The sequence below is a fragment of the Carassius auratus genome, chromosome 29, assembly GCF_003368295.1.
Source record: "Carassius auratus strain Wakin chromosome 29, ASM336829v1, whole genome shotgun sequence".
Lineage (NCBI taxonomy): Eukaryota > Metazoa > Chordata > Actinopteri > Cypriniformes > Cyprinidae > Carassius > Carassius auratus.
In genome coordinates this window covers 15,513,460-15,536,622 of record NC_039271.1, presented here as the reverse complement: position 1 = coordinate 15,536,622, position 23,163 = coordinate 15,513,460, and the positions used below count along the sequence as shown (strand labels likewise).

Sequence of the window (23,163 nt, the reverse complement as noted above, 5' to 3'; positions counted from 1 at the left end):
TATCAAAGAAGCCTCTTGTGCTTCCTAAGGCTGCATTTATTAGGACTAGTTACGTTTATTTATATATATGACTGTTTCAAAGGAGTTTTACAGATATTTCCATTGCATGCATCCTCTCTCAGCAGGTGAAGATGATGTGCGAAGTGATGCCCACGATCAGCGAGGACACAGCGATGAGCCAGCGGGGCTCCCAGAGCAGCGCCTCCGACCCTGACTCGCATTTCGAGCAGTTGATGGTGAACATGCTTGATGAGAGAGACCGTCTGTTAGACACCCTGAGAGAGACACAAGAGAGCCTGGCCCTCGCCCAGGAGCACCTGCAGGACGTCATCTATGACCGGGACTCACTGCAGCGTCAGCTCAGCTCCGCACTGCCACAGGTACGACAACTACACCCAAACCGTGCTGTTGATTAAGGAACTCATCTAACTATTCTTCTGACTTTAGGCAAAAGTCTGGTCCACGTATCGTTAAATCTCCCTTTTTAACCAAAAGAAAACTCATCATTTTCTAAGTCGGAGTACCGGCATTGTCTTGGAAAAAATTATAAATGTCAATTTTGGTGCATTTTTCCACAGCTGAGAGACTGTGTAATATATGTGCACGTCACAGCTGGCCGTGTGTGATTGCAGCAGCTGAAACTGGTGACACCAAGTCTCTCCTCCAAAAACAAAGAGGAGTGAAAATCACCAAGCGCAGTTCTCAGCTGCACTACTACTGCCCCAGAGACATGGGGAAAAAGTGATGGCTTACGTAATCACGACTAAAACCAGATTAGCTGGACGCTCAAAGGAAAAGTGTGTCAGTAATTCTAGTCACAAGTCCTTAGCGTTCTCCTTCCAGAAGTCTCTGTGGTCCCGGCGGAGAGTAAAAGAAGGTTTTGTTGTGTGGTAGTTCTCTCTTGTTCTGGGTGGAGACACAGTTTTGGTGCTGCTTGCTGTACTGAGGGCTACGGCTGTATGTTTAACACTATGAAAAAGGGGTACAATGTTACTAGAACATGAAAAGTATTCTAGTGAAAAAATGATACTTTAATCATGTAAATTACAGACATTAGCATATGACTGATCTCTTGCTGTTTTACAGTCCGGCGCGACATACTTATTTTCCAAGAAGAATGGCGTCATAGACCAAAAATGTATTGATAACAATGTGTTTATTGTCTTTGTTTACTGACCACATCCTAAATGAGATGTCTCTTCTCTCAATCCAGCCCTTACATGCATGCGGACGACTCCATCAATTAGCGTGGCAGCGCTTTATTATCTCTAGCCGCATCGACTCCATGCTAAAGCTTTACGAGTCTCTTTGGCGGAATAATTCTGAAGATGTGCACCAGCAGGAAAGCCGTGTTATTATGAGCTGCTGTAATTGAGAAACCGTGAACGGTGTCTGCTAATGTTTTTTAAACGGCATTGAAATCGATTTTATTCACAGTGATTGTTTGGTGGTGTTTATAATGGCCACTTTGCACAGTTTACACTAATTGCATGATGGATGCAGGCTTTTGCTTAGTTGATAAGTTAAATATCAGTTTATTCCTAGCTTTTCACTAAGGGTTATTAAATGTAATTATTTAATTTTAATTCTAGTTTTGTAGGAGTGGGTTTTCATACCTCCTTTGAGCTCACTGTGTTCTCATTGAGCTCCTCGAGCGTGACTATGAAGATGAGGGGAAAAAAATATAATTCAGTTGAGAAATCACTTGAGAGGTGGCAACACCATTTCTGCACTTTCTGCGATTGGCCGATTGCCTTTTAAACTTTGTAAACATCAGTTTGGAAATGTGTAATATGTAATGTAAACAGGTTGTCTGAATGTGGTCCACAGTGAGCAGACGTGGAACATTTCTGAAACAACATTTTGACCTCGTTTAGCGCTTGACAGCATCTGAGGTTTGGGCTCGCAGTTTAGACCGTGCGTTAAATCTGGGCTCTGATGAGAAGGGAGATGAAATGGGTTGAATTATCGCTGCAGGGGGAACTCGGCTGCAGAGGAAGAGGAGGAGAGACAGGAAAGTGGGGAGGAAGTAGACGGAAGGTGGAGTGATGCGGAGAGGAAGTGGCCTGGTTTAAGCCACATGATTGTAGCTATTGGCTGATACCTCTTTCTTTCACACACACACACACACACACAGACACACACACACACACACAGACACAGACACACACACACACACACACACACACACACACAGACACACACACACACACACACACACACACACACACACACATACACACACAAACATCTTAACAAAAATTCAAAAGATGCCCTGGGGTCAGACTGTGATGATATCATGCATTATAATATCTTGGGTCCTTCTTCACAGCAAACCTTGAACTGTTATGCTAAGAAACAGGACACAACTTGTAATAACTTTTAATCATTGCGACTTTAACAACAACACTAAAGTTCTGGTCATTTATACTGTGCATTATACTTAAACGCAATCATTTCTATTGATAGTTTATTTTAAATGAATTGTTTAATTTACCAGCTGTGCTTTAGTGTTTAAAAGCTGAAGTGTATTTAAACATTTGGCAATCAGAGTTGAATTGCATCTCATAACATATAATCAAAATGATAGTTTTAACCCCCCCCCCCCAGTTTTATTACATAGTAGTCCTTAAGTCACAGTCCATTTAATTCTATGGGTCAGATAGACAGGACAGTCACAGAAAACTACATTAAGATGTAGTTAAGGGCGTTTTTGCTGCTGGGGTTAAACAACTGTCTAGATTCACCTGTTTTCATGTCCTGTGTTGCTCTTTCGGTTTGTCTCATAGACTCCTGTCCTCTGTCTGTGTGGTTCAGTTCTGCTTACTCATCAGACCAAAGAGTTCACACATTAATGCCACCTTTGAGTCTGGGTCAGCAAGTTTAAGAGAAAGAGAGAGAAAGGAACAACCTCAGAACACCCATTGGTACCCTTCATTGTCCAAATAAAACAAACAAATAAAAAGCAAATTCAATTGTTGGTTCAACTTCACTAGATACCCCTCCAGCTACTCATAATACTGCACCATCCCTCTGTAATTGTCAGTAGGAGCAGGTTTTCCTTGAAGGACTTTGATCTTTGCAAGTGACCGTTTTGGACTGAATGCTTAATGTTGATGGCATGTTTTGATATTTGCCTTGTGCCGAAATGTCAGTTCATGGGCTGAATGCAATTCAGGTCATATGATGCGATTTACATTTTTCCTTTCTCTTTGTTGTGTTAAAAGCTCTTGGTGCATGAAGAAGATCTGTAAAGTTGCAAAGAGTAAAGTCTCAAATACAAAGATATATTCATTGTCAGAGTTAAGACTCTGCCACGCCCCCCTAAAACAGCTCATTTAAACACGCCCCCACATGTCTACATCACTATGTGGAAATATTTGTAAAAATGCCGCCCAAGGGAGTTAATTCTGACTTTGCTATGACAATCTGGCACTTCTGAATCAGCTACTGTAAGTATGTTTTGTTATTAGTTTAAGTTTTTGCTATTGACTGTTCAAATGTGGAGTTTTGCCAATAGTAGCTCTGTGTGTGTGTGTGTGTGTGTGTGTGTGTGAGAGAGGGAGCGAGAGAGAGATGGTCACACAGTGGAGTCAGCTGTCTTAAACGTATACTGCAATCACATACAAGCTTCATCACAGTTTCTGTCACGCGACTCTGGCCTTTATATTTATTTTGAAAGATGAAGCTCGCAATTATGGAAAGGGCTGTAATATTTCCGACGTGTCCTTGTGGTGTTTGGCCAGTCACAATTCATTGTATAAAATTACATGTTTGTGAGAGGGCGGGGCATAGAGGACCTACAATAACGTACAGTATTTGAAAAATAATGTGTTTTTTGAACATTAAAGTATGTCAATATATTCTGTTACACCAAATACACAAAATAATGATCTTTTAAATAAGCATCATACGACCCCACAAAAACAACCAGGGAGAGCTTCACAAACCCCCATCCATGAAAGAGCTGCAATTGCAGTTATTCACCAACACCAGTACTAAACTTTGAAAATGGGTGTTTAAATCCTGGACAGATGGAGCACCACGATGAACCATCTGCCCTGGCCAGCTCAATCACGTAACTAGAATACTATCAAACCAGTTTTGACATCAAGACAGTTTTGGAAAGAAGAGTGAGAAGATTGTCTCCTCCAGCATATCTGAAGCAATATCTGAGTCTATTCTTAGAAGGTTGGAAGTTAAAGGCAAATGGTTGTAAAACACCTTAATAAGGAAAATGCCTATTTCCCAGGTGTTCACATTATTTTGTCCAATCTCAATATTTCGTCCAGTTGAATTGGTTTATGGTTTTTCATGGTACCATAGAGGCTAATAAAACAAACTTTGAAAAGGGTATGCATTGGATGTTAATTGGATTTTGAGATGTGGATGTTGAGAGTAAAAGTCTAAGGCCGGCGATTAAGCACACACAGTGAAGTCTGTCGTTTTCACTGAAAGGTCCAGTTATGAGATTTTGATTAAAACAATATGAGGTCAAACTATTTTATAAAAAAATAAAAAGAATAAACATTTATATGCATACATTGTTTCTGTAACAGGCATTTAGAAAATAAGGTGAATTTTCATTACATTGTGAGAACATTGTCTACACACTTTAACTTCCGTAAATTAAACCATTTCTGATTGAAACTGAGTATCAGCGTGAAATACAGGGCAGGACTCAGTTTTATCCATCAAGAATTGATTGGATGGCAAAAAGTGGCGTTTTGTAGCAGAATGGTGTTGGTGTGGTGTAATAGTCCTGTAGCATTCATCAGCAACTGAGTCATTAGAGAGACACAACATGTCAATTTACTGAGTCCCCCGTCATAAATCAAACATGTCTTCCTCATTTATCATCATTCAGTCTCTTACCGTCCAATCAGTGCGCAGGATTGTGTAGTCATGGAATGTACCATTAGGATATGGGGAGGTTTGATGGGCTTGTGGAAAGTCAGATGATTAAGTGACAAAGCACATGAATAAATTCTTCTTATCTCTCTCATTCTCTTTCCCTCCTTGCTTCTGTCTTATCCTCTTCTTGTCCTCTGGGCTCATGCAGTCAGCTGGTTTCCTCCAATGCAGCACATGATTCGATGTGATCATCAGTTATTGTTTGTGCCCTACTTCACTCGACCCTTAGGCCACATGAACACTTCATGCTACAGGAAGAGAGTGAGAGAGTGATAAATCCACAAGGGTTGAGGAAAAACCTTAACGTCATAATTGGTATTTGTCTAAATGTTGTTTTGTGTTGAGTTCATGCATTTCCATGTAAAATTTGTCATGTTATGTTTTAATGCATGAATGACACATCAAGTTGTGCCGTGTAATTGTGTCTGTTGGGAAGCTAATGCAGTTCTATGCCATCAGACTAAGGCCCAATCCTGATTCTAGCCCTTAGCCCTTCCCCTTGTCTCGATTCTCTTTTGGTTGGAGGGGTAGGGGTGAGGGGAAGGGCCAGATAGCCCTTCAAACGAAGATTTTTCAGGACCACACTTCAAACGAAAGGTATGATCACAAATTATCTCGGCAACATGGCTGCTACAGTGAACAAAAAGACAAATAAATGTAAGCTTTTTTGGCATAAATAAAGATTTTAACGAAAGTAATCATTTGTTTTGTTACATTCAATTGTGAGTTCATATTAGCGGTCATGTTACTCAAAGAAATGTTTGCAAAAAATCGCTAATATTTGCTAACGTCATATCATTACAGACTGCATGATAGTGCCACAGCATATGTCTGATGAGGACGATTACTGCCGTTGACATTGATGGGGTTTATCCCCCCAATAATTAGAAATCGCTAAACCATTTTCTCAAATATTTTCGATGCGAGAGAGAGAAACTGTATTCGCATCTGTGCGTTTATATTTTTAGAGTGAGTTTACTTACAGCGATTGTATCCTCTCGTCACTGGTAAATATAATGTAGCGATTCAGTATTTAAACTGTATTTAATAAAAGTCGTGGGGCAGTGTTGACAAGTTTATTTTCTCCTGGATGTGTGAGCTGCGCGAATTCCGATATATGTGTGTGTGTCAGTAAGCAGTTCATTCATACAGAACGATAATTAAAGGCTCTAATGCACACCAGTATATGTGTGTATTGTAAGAGCTAGACGACGGATGATGGCGTGTGACGGCATAGTAGTGGTGTCCCAATCCTTAGGGGAATATTTTCTCCCCTACCACTTGATACTCTGTAGGCGGAGGGGTAGGTGAAGGGGTATAAAATAAAATTGGGATTGGGCCTAAGACTAAGACCCAATTCATATTGAAAGAGGGATCTAAGCCACATGTTGACTTAAGGGGGGAAACAGAATGGCAAAATATGGGCAACTGGAAAAAAAAAACTCTCTGAAAAAAACAAACAAACGTAAGATAAAAGGATAAAATATAAACCTCTTCTATTTATGGTTGTGGATGTGAAAAAAATACAGCTAAATTAAATTGAATTTAATTTATAAATGCATAATTTAATTTAATTTCTGTCAACCGCAGGAACCTAACTAATTGTGGAACTACCCACTTTTGGGTGTTTTCACACTGCAGGAACTGGGTGCGATTTTAGTGCCAGACTGCCTTCTTTGAGAACCAAATTAGCTCCTACTCCGGAGCAGGGTCTAACCGGCACAACTGGAAAAAACCCTGACGTAAATAGTCACTGATTGGCAAGACGCTTTTGAAAACCCCCTCACCCGCTACAATTTAAAACACTGTGTAAACATACTGTAAACATTGTGTAAACTTATTTCACAGGTATGATGAATAGCGATAAACATACTGACGCTGAAGTGCAGGCACTTGTAGCAAATATAGCACTGGCAGTTGACCTTAGAGATTCTTAGTCCTCCTTTCCGTTCTTTCAGTCGCTTTATGCATATGTTGACATTCCATGTCCATTATTGTGAAACCTGTGAGACACAATAAAAACACAGCTCTGATCACAGTGTCCTTTATCCTCCTGTTGTTAACGTGGTTCTTCTTTGTCAATGTTGTTGAACGTCGCACACAAATGACATTGATTTACATCACGTCCTAGTACACAGTCGGTGAAAATGCAACCCTTTTAATGGTACTGGGAAATATTTTGTGCAAAATTGTCCCAGTACTTTAGTACTATACATTTAGTTCTGGAACTAAAGCTATTTATAACCAACTTTGTCCCATAAGGGTAAATTATTTTTGGCAAACACACACAATCAAATGCTTTTTCAGAAAAGAAGTGGAAAGGTCTTACTGTTTCAAAAAACATTACAAATCTTTATGAACTTTAATTTATTCTGTTGCTGCTATATTTTATACGGAATTCACATGTGAAAATGTCTAAAACTTGACACAAATTCAGATGCAATTTCGCTGCCTGGAAACTATGTCTTAGTGTTGCTACTAAAATAATTTTTTTAACAAATTTAAAAAAAAATTATTATGAGCATCTTTCCTGACTTCTGGTTGTTGTTCGGACCACATCCTCCAAACTTGCATACAATAACATCCCCCAAATGTTTGACTCTCGCAACAACTTATTCTTAGTCACTGTCCTCACCCTCACTGCTTCTGTCCTTCTTGATCCTCAACTTCTTCCTCATTCTCATTTTCTGATGCTCTCTTTTCACTATCACCAATACCTTGTGAAATAGGTACAGATCTGCCGTTCTTTTTTTTCCCCCAAAAAAGTTAAAACATCAACGTAAAACACATGAATAAAGGCTATTATTCTGTATTCCATTTCTGATCAATAGTGTCAGCTACACAAAATTAGCATCCCATAGAAAGATTAAGTCAGTTATGCATGAAGGACAAATTTATTTGGTCTTTTAGTTATTGTTTTTATAAAATGTGTGTAAAAAATGAGAAAAACTTTGGAAAACACATTTGGATATTAATATATCTATCTATATATATATATATATATATATATAGAGAGAGAGAGAGAGAGAGAGAGAGAGAGAGAGAGAGAGAGAGAGAGAGAGAGAGAGAGAGAGAGAGAGAGAGAGAGAGAGAGAGAGAGAGAGAGAGAGAGAGAGAGAGAGAGAGAGAGAGAGAGAGAGAGAGAGAGAGAGAGAGAGAGAGAGAGAGAGATGTAAACTGAATTTATAAGCCTTTTCTAGTCAAAAATTAGCTCACATATGGTGCCTTGAGAGTATGTGAGCTAGCATGTGCTAATGTCTCCTTTCCTACCTTGTTGCCAAAAATATGAAAATAGACATTAATTTTACTGGTTGAAGGGGATGTCGTATGACAATAAAAAAATATATAATTGTATTTGTATAAACATTTTTTTATACATTTATTTCAACCTCATTAATAAATCAGTCCTAATACATTCCAAACACATTTATAGAGTATTTTCTTACATAAATAACAAATAAAGTTCTTTATAATGCTGTATTCCTGCTCATTTATATTACATTAAATGTGTATCTAATTAAGGAGTCAAGTTCAGTGAGTTCTTGCTCAAATGATTCCTCCTACACAATGATTCTTACCACTAAAAGACTTTTATTTTCCTGAGAAAAATAACTTATGTTGTTCCTTTTTATTTGTCATCCACTCTTGTAACTCCCGCTTTTACAGTATGTTTTATATTTAATGCAGTAAGAAGCTCTCTGTCTATCAGTGTGCACATATTGACGGTGCTTATTAAATTAGAAACTTGGGCAACGACCAAAATAGACAATGACATCTCCATTCCCTATTTCATTCTCTTATCACTTGCCACTCATATGGATGAGTGCAAGGCAAGTTCATATTAATTTGGAAAAACATGATGGTGAGTAAATAAATGAGTTTTAATTTTAAGAAGAACTATTCCTTCCAATTAGCATGTAGCAATGAAAAGCAACTTCTCAAGTGCTTTACATCCCTGTATGTGAGCAAATAGGTCCATTAGCCCACTGCATCTGGAAACATTAGAGATCAGTTCTCACGGTTTACAATCTTGTAAACTGATATAGAAGGTTACTGGGTTGAAATTGGGTAAGGCATGCCATTCTAATGAAGCATTTACTTGAAAGTAGATTTTTCGGCCTTATAAGGACAGATTCTGCAGTTACCATCAACTGATTGGCTCTAAGCCCTCAGTGACATCAGCAGTCTGTGTGACATTTTTAATGAGCGTGACTCATAGGTTTAGCAGTGATTTAGATTTTTTAAATGGTGGCTTAATAAAGCTTTTAGGATGTCTAACCAGACATATTGACCATTTGAACAGTGAATGATGTAGAATATTGTGTTATGATTGAATTTAACATCCATTTAGCTACTTGGATGTGTTAGGAAATCTGACTTTCTTGGCAGAGTAGGAAGTCTTGACGTCATTGTACTGATATCTTTCACCATTATAAACCAAATGTTTTTATATTGCAGCATGTGCTACTATTTTACTATTCATAGTCTATTAACTTGTTATTACCTATTTATAACATAGTTATAACGTGTAATGTGGCACATGGAATAATGGCTAATTATTCAAGATTTTGCAAAGTAAATCCATGAACTTGAAAGCTCTCTATTTAGGCTAATGAGGGATTTGTTGTATAAATGAATGATGTAATCGATCGAGGCCATAGCGTTACAGATTTGATCAGTCTCAAAGTGCTTCTAACCAAATCAGCCATGTCCGGTCTATGAATAGCGTAGAACTACTGATTCACAGACATACAATGGTAGCTGATGTTTTGTGTGCGCAGCTGGCCGTTAATGGATACTTTTTAACTTCTGACTGCCTCACTTCGGTGCCATAAATAGATGGTGATGTCACAAACAGTTTGCTTGGCATGCTTAAGTAACAACGGGAGATTCAAACAGGTACAGTTTTCAGTCAAGCAGGCATCACGCGTTTCAATGCTGTTGCCTTTGCTGACCATTTGGCACTGCAGAACTTAACATCAGGAGTGTTATGAGAGCCACAAAGCCATAAAACGGATTGAATTTAGCCTATAAACATCAACAGATACATAATATTGGATTTATTTGACTGTTATTCCCATACAAGCTAGGATTAAAAGAACAGGGGAATGTTTCAAATTCCTTTATTCTATGGTTGACAGACAAGAAGCAAAAAGGAATTTGAGTGTTTCTTGAAGTCAAAACTTGGATACAATAATATTTTTTGCAAACATTTACATGTGGTTTGAAATCAGTCAAAAAAAATTATTTTTATTTTTATCCCTATTTATTTCTTTTTCAGTTTGAATGGTTAGGTTGTTTAGGTGTTCACGACATTTTCAGAAGTTTGTAAAGCTGTATTCATATTTTCTAGTTTTCCATTCTCTCTTTTAACATTAACGGAAATGGTCTTTTTGTTCTCCATGTTTTATATTTTTTTTGGTAAAGCTTTTATTAGGTCAGCTGTTCAGACCGCAGTCGTTTTTTGCTAGCACATTCACTTTGCTTGTCATAATAAAACAACAAAAATGTACTGTATAACATTTAACTTGACCATCAAACACAACTTTGAAGGCATAATTATCCCCAACTTAAAATCTGGATGTCATTTTAGGTTATTCCACACCTGCCTTACTTTCTTTTTCTGTGGCACATAAAACAAGATATTTTGCCAAAAGGTAAATGGGGTGTAAATGTCATTTGAACCCTGTTATTATTCAGAATGTCTCTTTTTGTGTTCCAAAGAAATACAATACAGTATATACAGATTTGGAATTTAATCAGAGTGAGTAAGAATGTTCAGAATATTCATTTTTGGATGAACTTTCTAAGACATTCATTACTTGTTAAGAGGTGCATGTGGTGTTGTTCTTGCTGTAAAACTGAGTAATTACCAGATGTGTTTTTCTTCTTTCAGTATTAGCTGTATGGTTGAACTCTTGTTCATCAAACTCTTGGTTTGAAAAGCAGCACTGAAGGGATCAGTTCTAGCATGCCTTAATACTTATTCAGGGATTGTTTCCTGAATTATTCATACATTGTCTTTCCCTTATCACAGCAAAGGGCTTGACTCCAGATCGTTGTGATGAATACTCAGTTAGCATTCATGTCTTTGGCTATACTGAGCTTGTCTGTCTCTCTTTGTTCTTCCCCTCTCTCTCCTTCTTTCTCCCTGAGCCCCTGTGTTGTGATAATTACAGCCTGGCTCTCTTCATCGCCAGGACCTCTGCCCACCCACAGTGGGCACAGCTGTTAGACTCGTACATTGAAGTGCACAGGTACTCCACCGCACCAGTCGTCTGCTGCTACCTCTCCGGCTGCAGACCTCCACCTCATCATTACAACCTGTAACCTTTAAAAACCACCTCTACGAGGGATTGATTGTACTGTAATTCCCCAGCTGGTGCACAGGTGGCGTACAGGTTAAGAGGTACAAGCGGGATTATGTTTATTTTCATTGTGGCAATGGCCCAGACACTAGCTATTGATTTGGTCTAATGTATTACTTCAGATAAGGGAGTTGTTTGTGGCTGTTTCTGCCGTGTCTATGAATTTAATGAATTCTTCCTCGAGAAGTGTAAATATTGATTGGTCTTTAGAAAGATTGGTCTTTAGAAAGGTGGTGTTTTGGAAACATTATCGCAACTAAGATGGTTGTAATGGTGTTCAGTTTTGAATGCTTTTGTGTATATTAATCTGCCTCATTATGCTCTTGCATGTCATATATATGAAGGAGTAGGTTTAACGGTTGAGAAATAAAAATGTGAATAAGGCACATTTTGTTTTTAAAATGACGAAACTGACATGTAGCAGAAAATGCAAAGTCTGTATCAACAGACAATCGTCAGTAAATGAGACTGATATGACAAAACCAAGCCCCAGGAAAAGCAGATGCAAAGTCAATGCATTAAAACTAGTGGAGGATATAAATAAACATGTCTGATATTTGGCTGTCAGGCAGGCTTCTCATTCAGTTTCCCGTGGCTGTAGACAGATCTGACAGGACATCACAGTCTTCCCTGTGCTGAAACTCTCATTTCCTCATTGACAGGTCAGCAGCGTACAGGGATGACTGTTGGTTGACCCTTTGTGGTTCTGCATATATTAGATAGAAGCTGTCTGCTTTGCAAATAAAAGTACTTGTCTGCTTATCGCAGTATGCAAAATCAGTACATTCAAGTTTAGAAGCTTCAGTATTCATGAAAGAAAAATGCCCCTTATGTTAAATCCTACATGTTTAAACTGCATCCTGTCACATTCAGTATGGGACTTTGGATGCAGCCAGTGATTTTGTGAATGCGCCTGCAGCTGTGTTCACAGATGCATGCTGGAAGCACGGCACAGGAAAGAGACAGATGAATCTTGTTTTATTCACCTCTCTTACTCTATTCAAGTGGGGCGGAGATACAGCAGGGGGATTCCTTTTGATTTAATAGATATGCAGCAACGGATCCCACTAAAAATGGAAGTGAAGTCCTAGAACATTCCCACATCATTTTGTCACAGTAATGTAGTCAATCAAGATGAAGACGTGTCCACTCTTGTACACGTAATTACAGCTAAGGGCAATGAGTCTGGGGCCAGATTCACAAAACATTCTTAATAATAAAACTGATATTTTCTTCTAATTTTCTAACTTAAGAATGAAGTAGAATATTTATTCCACCTCAGCTCATCCAAGATGTAGGTTAGTTTGATTCATCCGAACAGATTTGGAGAAATTTAGTATTACGTCATTTGCTCATCAATGGATCCTGTGCAGTGAATGGGTGCCGTCAGAATGAGAGTCCAAGTTAATAGACATGTCTCCATGTCTACTGTCTTGTAATATGAAGAGCTAAAAAAGAAATGGTGCAAAACAGTCCTATTCTAATATGTCAGTGGATTTTGAAGTGAGAGGACAACAGGGGATGGATGTTTTCACTGGAGCAAGCATTATTATGGATTATGGACTCTTTTAGCCAGAAGCGACAATTTAAAATGTCTTGATGGATTTGTTTCTTACAAACACAAAGCTTTTCACTTCACAAGACATTCATTGGTTGACTGGAGTGGTGTGGATTATTGTGATGTATTTATCAGGTGTTTGGACCTGACCTCATTCTGACGGCACCCATTCACTACAGTGCATGCACCGGTGGGCAAGGGATGAAATGATACATTTCCCCAAATCTAGTAGATTTTTTTACGATTTCTGCTCCAACTCCTGCCTTTTTCTTCTTACAAAAAAAAGTGAGAAAATAATTGAGGACTTCTTAAGAATTTTTAAAGAAATGCACTTGTTAACATTTTTAGTGATTGGAAGTTCCAGTGCCAGTTGTCAGAATCAAAATGGGGTTTCTGTAGAAGATTGCAAAAGTATAAATCAAATAAATTAGTGTAAAAAAAATCTCAGAAAATTGGAAAAGCAAGGTCAGCCAAATCAAGGCATCATCTTCTATGTTTCTCACAAGGCTCCTGTGGTGGCTGTTATGAGACGTTTCATTAATGGTAATCTTTTTTTTTTTTGAGATTTAAGTTAAAGTCATTCGATGGAGAGAGGAATGAAGTGAAAGATGTGTGCACATGAGGAAGCTCTGCTGTCATTTAGAAAGGGTGGGCTGTAATGACGGAAGCTGGCACATCTCAAGGGTCACACCCACAGCAATGAGCTCAGAACAGTTTCTAATTCTGGAGGTTAATCATTGCTTGTCTCTGTAGGTTCTTATTTGGATGTTTTAATGTGTGGCCATTCCTTATATGTGTGTGTTTTGGGGGATTGGATTTCTGCATATATGTAACCCACCTTCTGCTTAGCAAGTCAAAAAGCATCTGAAGATCTTTCAGATTAAGGAGGGACCTGTGAATGCTGTTTCCTGGGCTTTCCTTGTCTTGCATTTTTTTCTTTTATAAATGTACACTGTTGTTTAAAAATCTGTGATTAGTAAACTATGGATTTATTTTTTTGAAAGAAATTAATACTTTTATTTAGCAAGTGAGCGTTAATTTGACCAAAAGTAACATCAAAGATCTTTGTTATTACAAAAGATTTCTATTTCAAATAAATGCTGTTCTTTTTAGCTTTCTATTCATCAAAAATTGCACAAATTAAGCAGCACATCTGTTTTCAACATTGATGGTAATAAGAAATGTTACTTGATCATGTGTCACTGAAGACTGGAATATTGGCTGTAGAAAATTCAGCTATTTTGTTGCAGGAATTACATTTTATATTATATATATGTATATTTTTAAATTGCAAAATATTTCACAATATTACTGTTTATACTTTGTCGATCAATTAAACCTTTGTGAACATAAGAGACTTATTTCAAAAGGTATTTGAAATCTCACTGACCCCAAACTTTTGATCTCTAGTGTATATAATGACATACTGACAAAATGCTAATTCTGGAATACCATAAATTTGGCTTTGGTGAGTAAAAAAAGAATTACTAGTTGTTTCCAAAAATACACCCAATGGACATCTCTTAAAAATACTTAGTGACTGTTGAGTGTCACTAGTATGACCTGTACTGTTTTCTGCAAACATTCAAGAGAAAATCAGCTAAATAATGCGGACAGAGGGAATATTGCAAATTATAGTGTCATTGCCAATACAAATATTGGAGACTGTGATGTGTGGAAAAAAGTCAATTGTGGTCATTATGGATGAAAGCATATGCCGAATGAATACATGCATGTAGTCAAAGACATTCTAATGTCAAAATGTAGGCCATTGGGATAGTGACAACCACATGCACAAACTATGAATAAAAATATATATTATGAAGTCATCCAGAAGTAAACATGAATATGACGAGCATGTTCTAGAAGACAGGCACTGCTGTGTGTGTGTGTGTGTGTGATGGTCAGAATGGAGAGCCTAAAGCATTTAAAGAGGAATGACACAGCTGTATGACTGACAACTGCAGCTCCTGCTAACTAGGTCATGACAGAGAGAGAGGAAGACACAGAAGACTGAGAAAAAGTGAGCCTGGGAAGAGAAGAGAAAGGTTTACAGAAGCATAAAGAGAGAGTCATCAAGCACGAGACCAAAAGTATGTCCACAGCTCATCAAGAGAATGCCAAGAGTGTGCAAAAGGTGGCTACTTTGAAGAACCTAGAATATGACATATTTTCAGTTGTTTCACACTTTTTTGTTATGTATATTATTCCATATATAATTCCACATGTGTTAGTTCATAGTTTTGATGCCTTCAGTGTGACTCTACAATTTCCATAGTCATGAAAATAAAGAAAATTCTTTGAATGACAAGGTGTGTCCAAACTTTTGGTCTGTACTATATATATATATATATATATATATATATATATATATATATATAATTAATTAATTTTATTTATTTATTTATTTTTATTTTTTTAGAAGAAATTCGTACAAATTTGAAACAATTTACTGGGGAGTATGTTGACAGAATCACATTTTTGGGTGAAATGTCTCTTTAAAGTTAGGGTAGGCGATTATGGAGAGGCTAGCAATAGCAGCTAGCTTTGAAATCATAAGATCCCACCCTCCCTGCAAATCACTGTCCAGTCATGCCGCCTCCAAAAAATAAACATAAAAGAGGCTAACCAGCGACACGATGAGAGATGTCGTTGGTAGAGAGTTGAATCCAGCGCTGTCAGATAACTTCATGTCTCATTCAGAAAACATTACAGTGCAAAGTGCATAATAATACAATTGTAACTTCTTCCATTGTCGCTCAGCCTCTAATAGCATTGTGGAACGCACTGATTACCTATTTTGTTCTGCGCAAACTTTGTGTGCAGAGGTATGAAACATACATTGAAAAGCAGGTAGGATAGCATATTGCAGTCCTCGGAACGAGGGATATGATTGGACGAACATTTTACGGTCCGACCCCTTCCACAGATTATATAAATACATTAAGACCACTTAGCTAAGTGATTACTAAACTTTCAACCAGCATAAGAAATAATGTTTTGGAACCAAATTACCTACCCTGCCTTGAAGGTGCAGTCACATTAGTGAAATTTCAGTTGAATTTTGCTGGGTAAAAAGGTCTATTTTATACTTTCAACAGTGTAGCGACATATGAACTTACATATTAACTTACTTAACACTTACACAGAAGCCACTTTCAAACTGTCTATTAGTTAATACATCAAATTCACGTGACCAACTTTATCCCATTGTGAAATGTTTCACCCTCATTCATAATTCCTGATCACATGAATTTCTATTGAAATTACTGGATTTTGCTTGTTGAAATTTTGCTTGTTCAAACAATGGTAAATGTGGCCGCACCTTTACTTTAAAGCGGGGGTGAAATGCTCGTTTTCACTCAATATCCTGTTAATCTTGAGTACCTATAGAGTAGTACTGCATCCTTCATAACTCCAAAAAGTCTTTAGTTTTATTATATTCATAAGAGAAAGATAGTCTGTACAGATTTTTCCCGGAAAAACACGACCGGCTGGAGGCGTGACGTGTGGGCGGAGCTAAAGAATCACGAGTGCCAGTAGGCTTTTGCGTTGAGAGCGTTTGGAAGCTGTGACATTACCTTGAGGAAAAAAAAACATCATCCAAAACAAACCATGGCTAACAGTCAGATTCAGCCGTTTATTTATGATCCAGAATCAGATCCAGAGGCTGAAACTGAACGAGAGCAGCAGCAGCAACGACTCGCTCCGAGCGGGGCTCGAACCCGGGTCTCCGGCATGGTAGGGGACGCACTAACAAGGAGGCAGAGATATTTTAAGCAGTTTTACTCACTGACTGCGGTACCAACACACGTTCGTGACCCTTTTTCGTTGGGATTGCATCATCCTTAAGAAATTAACGATACGCAAATCCGTCGTCAAACTGGGCCTTGTGAACAAGCATCTTCGAAATGCAGGGAACAAACAAAAACACTTGCACAACTCCGTTGATGCTCTGTAAAAATAAACTCCATCCACTGGTCCCTTAATGCTGTTTTTTTTGGTAATCTGTGCAGGGTTGTCTTGCCCTGGCAACCAAAAACACACTCCTTTTGTGACATTTCGTGACGCTCTCGCTCTGATCAGTGAATGTCTCTGCTCCGCTCTGCTATACGGGAGCGCGCGCTCTTCCGGGAGAAGTGCCCTCAGGACCCATATAAGGAAATTCCACTCCATCTAACATCACACAGAGCCATACTCAAAAAAAACTTTCCGAAACTTGTGACAAACCGGAAGGAGTATTTTGGGAACAAAAATACTTCTTCAAACGTACAACTTAATTTTTGAAACTTTGTCCATGTTTAGCATGGGAATCCATCTCTTTAACAGTGTAAAAAACTCAGTATGCATGAAATAGCATTTCACCCCCCCTTTAAACAAAACACCAGAATGACATGGAGACTACGACACCATAGCAACCACATAATACAGACTAAAAATCACCCTGGTAACAACCCACCATATGTTAGCATTGGCGAACAGCACTCTTGTTTTCCACATGAAAATTTAATAAATCTAGATGCTTACTTGGTGTTAGAGGGAGGAATATTCTCATTCTGGAGAGTGTTTGATTGGACAAAACTTAGGAAAAAACTCTTTATACAAGTTGAGTTATTAATATTTTCCCATGAGAAAGTAAGACTGAAAATGTGTGTTTGTTCTTTTCAGGAGTACAGTAGCATATACTTCAGCCTCAAAGCTAACACTCGTGGACTTAATACCCAAAATTTGATTTCATGGGGTCTTGAAGCAACTTTCAAAGCACAGTTTGTCATCACGGAGCTGCCTGCTTATTCTCACGTTACTTTTACTGGTATGACTCAAAAGGGAGTATCCTTCTCTGTTATACAATAATCAGCGCTGATGTTTTCGTTTGATCAGAGCGTAGCACTCTGGCAAAGCAGATGCTAATGCACTTTAAATGAGGCTCATTATTGTTGGATAATATTCAGGCCATGCCATGTTGGTAAAACATTTTATCAGAGCAGCAGTCCCTAAACTCAAATATAAACATGCTTTTAGTGGTGGGACTGATGTGCAGGAGTGAATGCATGTATTTAATGAGTGTGTATAGGAGCAGAATGTGTGTGTGTGTGTGTATACAGGTGCATCTCAATAAATTAAAATGTTGTGGAAAAGTTCATTTCAGTAATTCTACTCAAATTGTGAATCTTGTGTATTAAATTAATTGCACACAGACTGAAATAGTTTGTCTTTGTTTCTTTTAATTGTGATGATTTTTCACATTTAACAAAACCCTACCAATTCACCATCTCCAAAAATTAGAATACTTTATAAGACCAATAAAGAAAAAAAGCTGTTGGCCTTCTGGAAAGTTTGTTCATTTACTGTACATGTACTCAATACATGGTAGGAGCTCCTTTTGCTTTAATTACTTCCTCAATTCAGCGTGACATGGAGGTGATCAGTTTGTGGCACTGCTGAGGTGGTATGGAAGCCCAGGTTTCTTTGACAGTGGCTTTCAGCTCATTTGCATTGTTTGGTCTCTTGTTTCTCATCTTCCTCTTGACAATACCCGGTAGATTCCCTATGGGGTTCAGGTCTGGTGAGTTTGCTGGCCAGTCAAGCACACCATTACCATGGTCATTTAACCAACATTTGGTGTTTTGGCAGTGTGGGCAGGTGCCAGATCCTGCTGGAAAATGAAATCAGCATCTTCAAAAAGCTGGTCAGCAGAAGGAAGCATGAAGTGCTCCAAAATTTCTTGGTAAATGGGTGCAGGTGTGGTTTTCAAAAAACACAATGGACCAACACCAGCAGTTGACATTAAACCCCAAATCATCAAAGACTGAGAAACTTAACACTGGACTTTAAGCCACTTGGGCTATGAGCTTCTCCACCCTTCCTCCAGACTCTAGGACCTTGGTTTACAAATTAACTTGTTCTTATCTGAAAAGAGGACTTTGGACCACTGGGCAACAGTCCAGTTCTTCTTCTCCTTAGCCCAGGTAAGACACCTCAGGAGTGGCTTAACAAGAGGAATACGACAACTGTAGCCAAATTCATTGACACATCTGTGTGTGGTGCTCTTGATGCCTTGACTTCAGCCTCAGTCCATTCCTTGTGAAGTTCACTCAAATTTTTGAATAAATTTTGCTTGACAATCCTTTTAAGGCTGCGGTTCTCTCTGTTGGTTGTGCATCTTTTTCTTCCACACTTTTTTCCTTCTGCTCAATCTTCTGTCAACATGCTTGGATACAGCACTCTGTGAACAGCCAGCTTCTTGGGAAATGAATGTTTGTGGCTTACCCTCCTTGTGAAGGGTGTCAATGATTTTCTTCTGGACAACTGTCAGTTCAGCAGTCTCCCCATGATTGTGTAACCTAGTGAACCAAACTGAGAGACCTTTTTGAAGGCTCAGGAACCTTTGCAGGTGTTTTTAGTTGATTAGCCGATTGGCATGTCACCATATTCTAATTTGTTGAGATAATGAATTGGTGGGTTTTTGTTAAATGTGAGCCCAAATCATCACAATTAAAAGAACCAAAGACTTCTGTATGTGTGCATTGAATTTATTTAATTCACAAGTTTCACAATTTGAGTTGAATTACTTTAATAAATTAACTTTTCCACTACCTTCTAATTTATTGAGATGCATCTGTATATATTGTATAACTGTATATATTATTACAGAAATAATAACTTTCAGAACTTTCTGATTTTTTTTATGAAGCCACACCCAGCATATTAGCATATGACCACCCACATTTACATATCACTGGCTGTTCAGTGTCATTCAACTTGGCAGATCATGTATATGGATTAGCTAGTCATCAAAGTGGTCATTACATAGACTTTCATTTGAAGATTCAATAGCAAAAAGACCTGTTTAATCAACTCTAAGGGTGCAGTCACAAAATTTTCTAGGGCAAGGTCTAGTGATTTCAGTAAGAAACCCCTTGACTGATTGCTCCATCCAGATATTGCTTCACCGCCTTGACCTTGGTTTGAAAGTGACTTCTGTGTGAGCTGTGCTTCATACATAACTACACTACAGTATGGCAATAGGCCTTTTTTTCCCCATGCAATTTGTCGAAAATTTATTGAATTAGACCACAGTGAATTTTACAAGGGTCAGCAAGAAGGTAGCACTTTTTTGTGTGCAGGAAAGCTTGTCTAATATTCTAAGTGGGCCTCAGGGGGGAATAAAATGCTTCATAAGAAGATGGCCCATTTATGTTTTAAGTTCTCTCATCTTCACAGTAGCTTCTGTTTGACTTGGACCATCTCATCACCTCAGATAAGAGCAGCAGGAAGACAGCAAGAGACAGAGAGAAGCAAATCACCCAACTGGAGGGCATATGTATGTACTTGGCATATGTAATGAAAGAAAGGAAAACAGAAGGGAGTGTGAAATGGATGAATATAGGGAATTAGTTGTCTTTGTATGTGTGTGATATTTATATGACTGCTAATTTGGATCAGCTGTGTGTGTGTGCCGTGACGTCACCACAGTTCAAACGAAGACTGAATATATAATTTGATGCCCTTTTGAACAGATCTGATATTTTGTGTATTTTTATCTTTGTGTTTGATTTGCTAAAAATAACCACCACATAAATGTATGCACAATATGTTTTTGATTCACTAAAAATAACTTATTCGTTTGAAGATCAAACTACACTGCATTGTTTTTCAATCACTATAACTTATTAGTTGAATCACACTATAGGAAATTTTATTTTTATTTTTTCACTAAAAATAACCAACTTATTAGAGTTCAAGAATCAGACTACTCTGGCTGCACAGTATGATTTTACATACAAACAACAAGTCAAGAGTCATTTGTTTGAGAATCAGACTACATGGGTCACTCAGTAAGTTTTTTTAATTCTTTCACACACACACACACACACAAAACTCAGACTAAAGGGGCTGGTTCTCTATGTTTTTAAGTCCCTATGTTTTTGAGAATCTGGCTGGGCAGTATCTTTTTGATTAGTTAAAAACAATCAACTCAAACCCATCTACTGGAAACCAGACTCTAGTGGTTGTGCTGTCTTTTTTGAACCTCTAAAAACCCAACTCAAGAGTCAGGAATTACACTACACTGGTATTGGTACACCAAAATAGCAATTGTCCTTCTCGCCATCAACCAGTGTCTCTCCTTCAAAAGATACAAGATCTTCACCACATTCACTTTGAAGGTGAGAGAGAGAAAGAGGGGGGAGAGAGTGCACAGATGGCTTGTGGGTAATTGAGGGCACACATCAGACAGTGAGAGGGTGTCCTTGACCTTCAGTACTACCACTGGTGTGCCTGAGTAAACCTGCTGAGCAAACACACGTACACACTCACATTTTAAAAGAGATTTTTGGGAGATTGCATGTGCTTCTAGTAGCATTAACATTTTTTGAAAGCAGACTGTAGCATAAAATTTTATAAACTCAAAAGAAGAGATAATGTTCAGATCATGCTCTGTTTTTTTTCTCAAATAACCCGTGGCACTGCCTTACATCACCACTGCCGAATGATAGCGGTAATTCTCAGACACGTTATTGAATTGTGAGTGTTTGAGATGACGTTGTGTCGGCGTATGAGTCAGAGTCCCTCGGCAGACACACAGATTCATGAAGTAGTGCTGCATTTGTACCTGTTCTTTCTCTGTGCATTAGCTGATTAGCAGAGTCCATTTGGCGGCGCTCTCTGTGGATTTGGCTTTATTTCTTATCAGAGGAGGACAGTAGGTGGATGGATGTTTGGGAATGTTCAGCGGAGGTCTTGAACCACAAGTCTGCCCCAGAAGCCTGAATCTAACACACATCCACACACACACTGGAGCGTTTAATCAGTGGAACGGCACTGAACAAGGCTGACCTGCAAATTACATAAGCTCAGCTCGTCCCAGCTCCTCTGATTCTGTAGTCATCTTCTGTAGTCCTTGCCCTCTTTCTTTCATCCCTTCTCTCTGTACATTTCTTCATTTAGCAGAACCTTTTATCTAAAGCGACTTACAAATGAGGTTGCAAGTGAAGCAAATCTTTGCATTTGTGCTTTCATGCATTTTCTTTTGTTCGTTCCGTTTTGTGCATGCAAATGTTTGTTTGTTTGTTTTTGTGGTTTGTTTCTTTTGTTAGCATGTTTTTTGGTTCTTGTGTTTGGTCATTCTTTGGGGTGTGCATTTTTAGCTCTTTTTTAGTTATTAGGTTTGGTTTTGGGTTTTGGGCTCTTATGTATCTTGTCTGAGCTGCAATAAAATTTGTTCTTTTAAAAGATTTGGTTCTTACGTTTGTTTGTTTTTTCAAGTTTGTTCTTTTCTTTGTGCTTTGTTCTTGTTGCAGAGTCTGTTTCTTATGCTTATTCTTTTGTTTGACATTTCGTTTGTTCTTTTTAAACAATTGTGTATATGTTGTTGTTGTTGTTCTTTTCACAGTTTCGGTTCTTATGTTTATTCTTGTGTTTTGACACTTTTTTTGGTGCATTCCTTTATGCTTTCTTTTGTCCTTTTCACATTATTATTATTTCTTGATCTCTCAGTTTTCGCACATGTGATACACATTAAATGTTTTAATTTTAGTATCAAGAAAAAGCAACCAACGAATGTCCCGCATGCTCTGAAACTTCCTTAACAGTGTTTTAAAAGCATCCCAGGTGGCACCTCAAGTTGACTAAAAGAATCTCTAGGGTGTGAAGAGCTGGAATATAGTCAATGAAGTCATGAAACTCTAGCTGGCGTTGGCTGATGGGGTGTTAACGTAACTGATGATATTCAGAGAGTTGAAGGACTTGGCACAAGCTGATTGGTTCATGCTGGAATCTGGATATGCTTTTCATGATTGAAATGGTCTTTGCTTTGTTTAATGTATTTGGTGGCTATATAAACCCCACAGTTTAATTTCTGCTGTTATATAGTTTGATGTCTTTACTATTTTTAAGATGCGGAAAAAGTAAAAATGAAGGATTAGACAAATATTTGATTTGTATAGTGTAATCGTTCGCAGAATGAAAGAGAGAGAATATGTCTGTGTATATAGTGAGTGTGCTTATGTGCATGGAGATTCTTCTAAGGCCAGAGCACCTCAGTTGTTTGTGGCTCCCTCTTGTGGCCAAATGCACAACATGACCTACAGTCCTCTTTCCTGTCTCTCCAGCTTGATCTTGTTTCACATTCACCTGACAGTGGTAGAATTTTGTTCTTGGCAAACAGTTTCTTACCAGCAGCTAACAAGTAAAGTGGGCACTAAGCTCCGTTTCAGTGTATGGTGTTTGTCGTAGAAGGCTTGCGTGATTTGCAGCAGTTGAGACTCTTAGCAGTCAGTTTGCCTAAGAGGAGATTCAATGGGAATTTCTTCATGCTCACTG

General features: G+C 38.2%; 1 protein-coding gene across 3 annotated transcripts in view; it reads left to right on the top strand.

Moving 5' to 3' along the window:
* The window catches only part of ppfia2 (PTPRF interacting protein alpha 2), a 149,888-nt gene that overhangs the window by 9,259 nt on the left and 117,466 nt on the right, over positions 1-23,163 (top strand). For all 3 annotated transcript variants that reach the window (XM_026209834.1, XM_026209833.1, XM_026209831.1), the window contains exon 2: positions 123-380. In XM_026209834.1, the coding sequence (XP_026065619.1) occupies positions 132-380 (249 nt within the window). In that variant the 5' untranslated portion in view covers positions 123-131. The remainder of the gene's footprint in view (positions 1-122; positions 381-23,163) is intronic.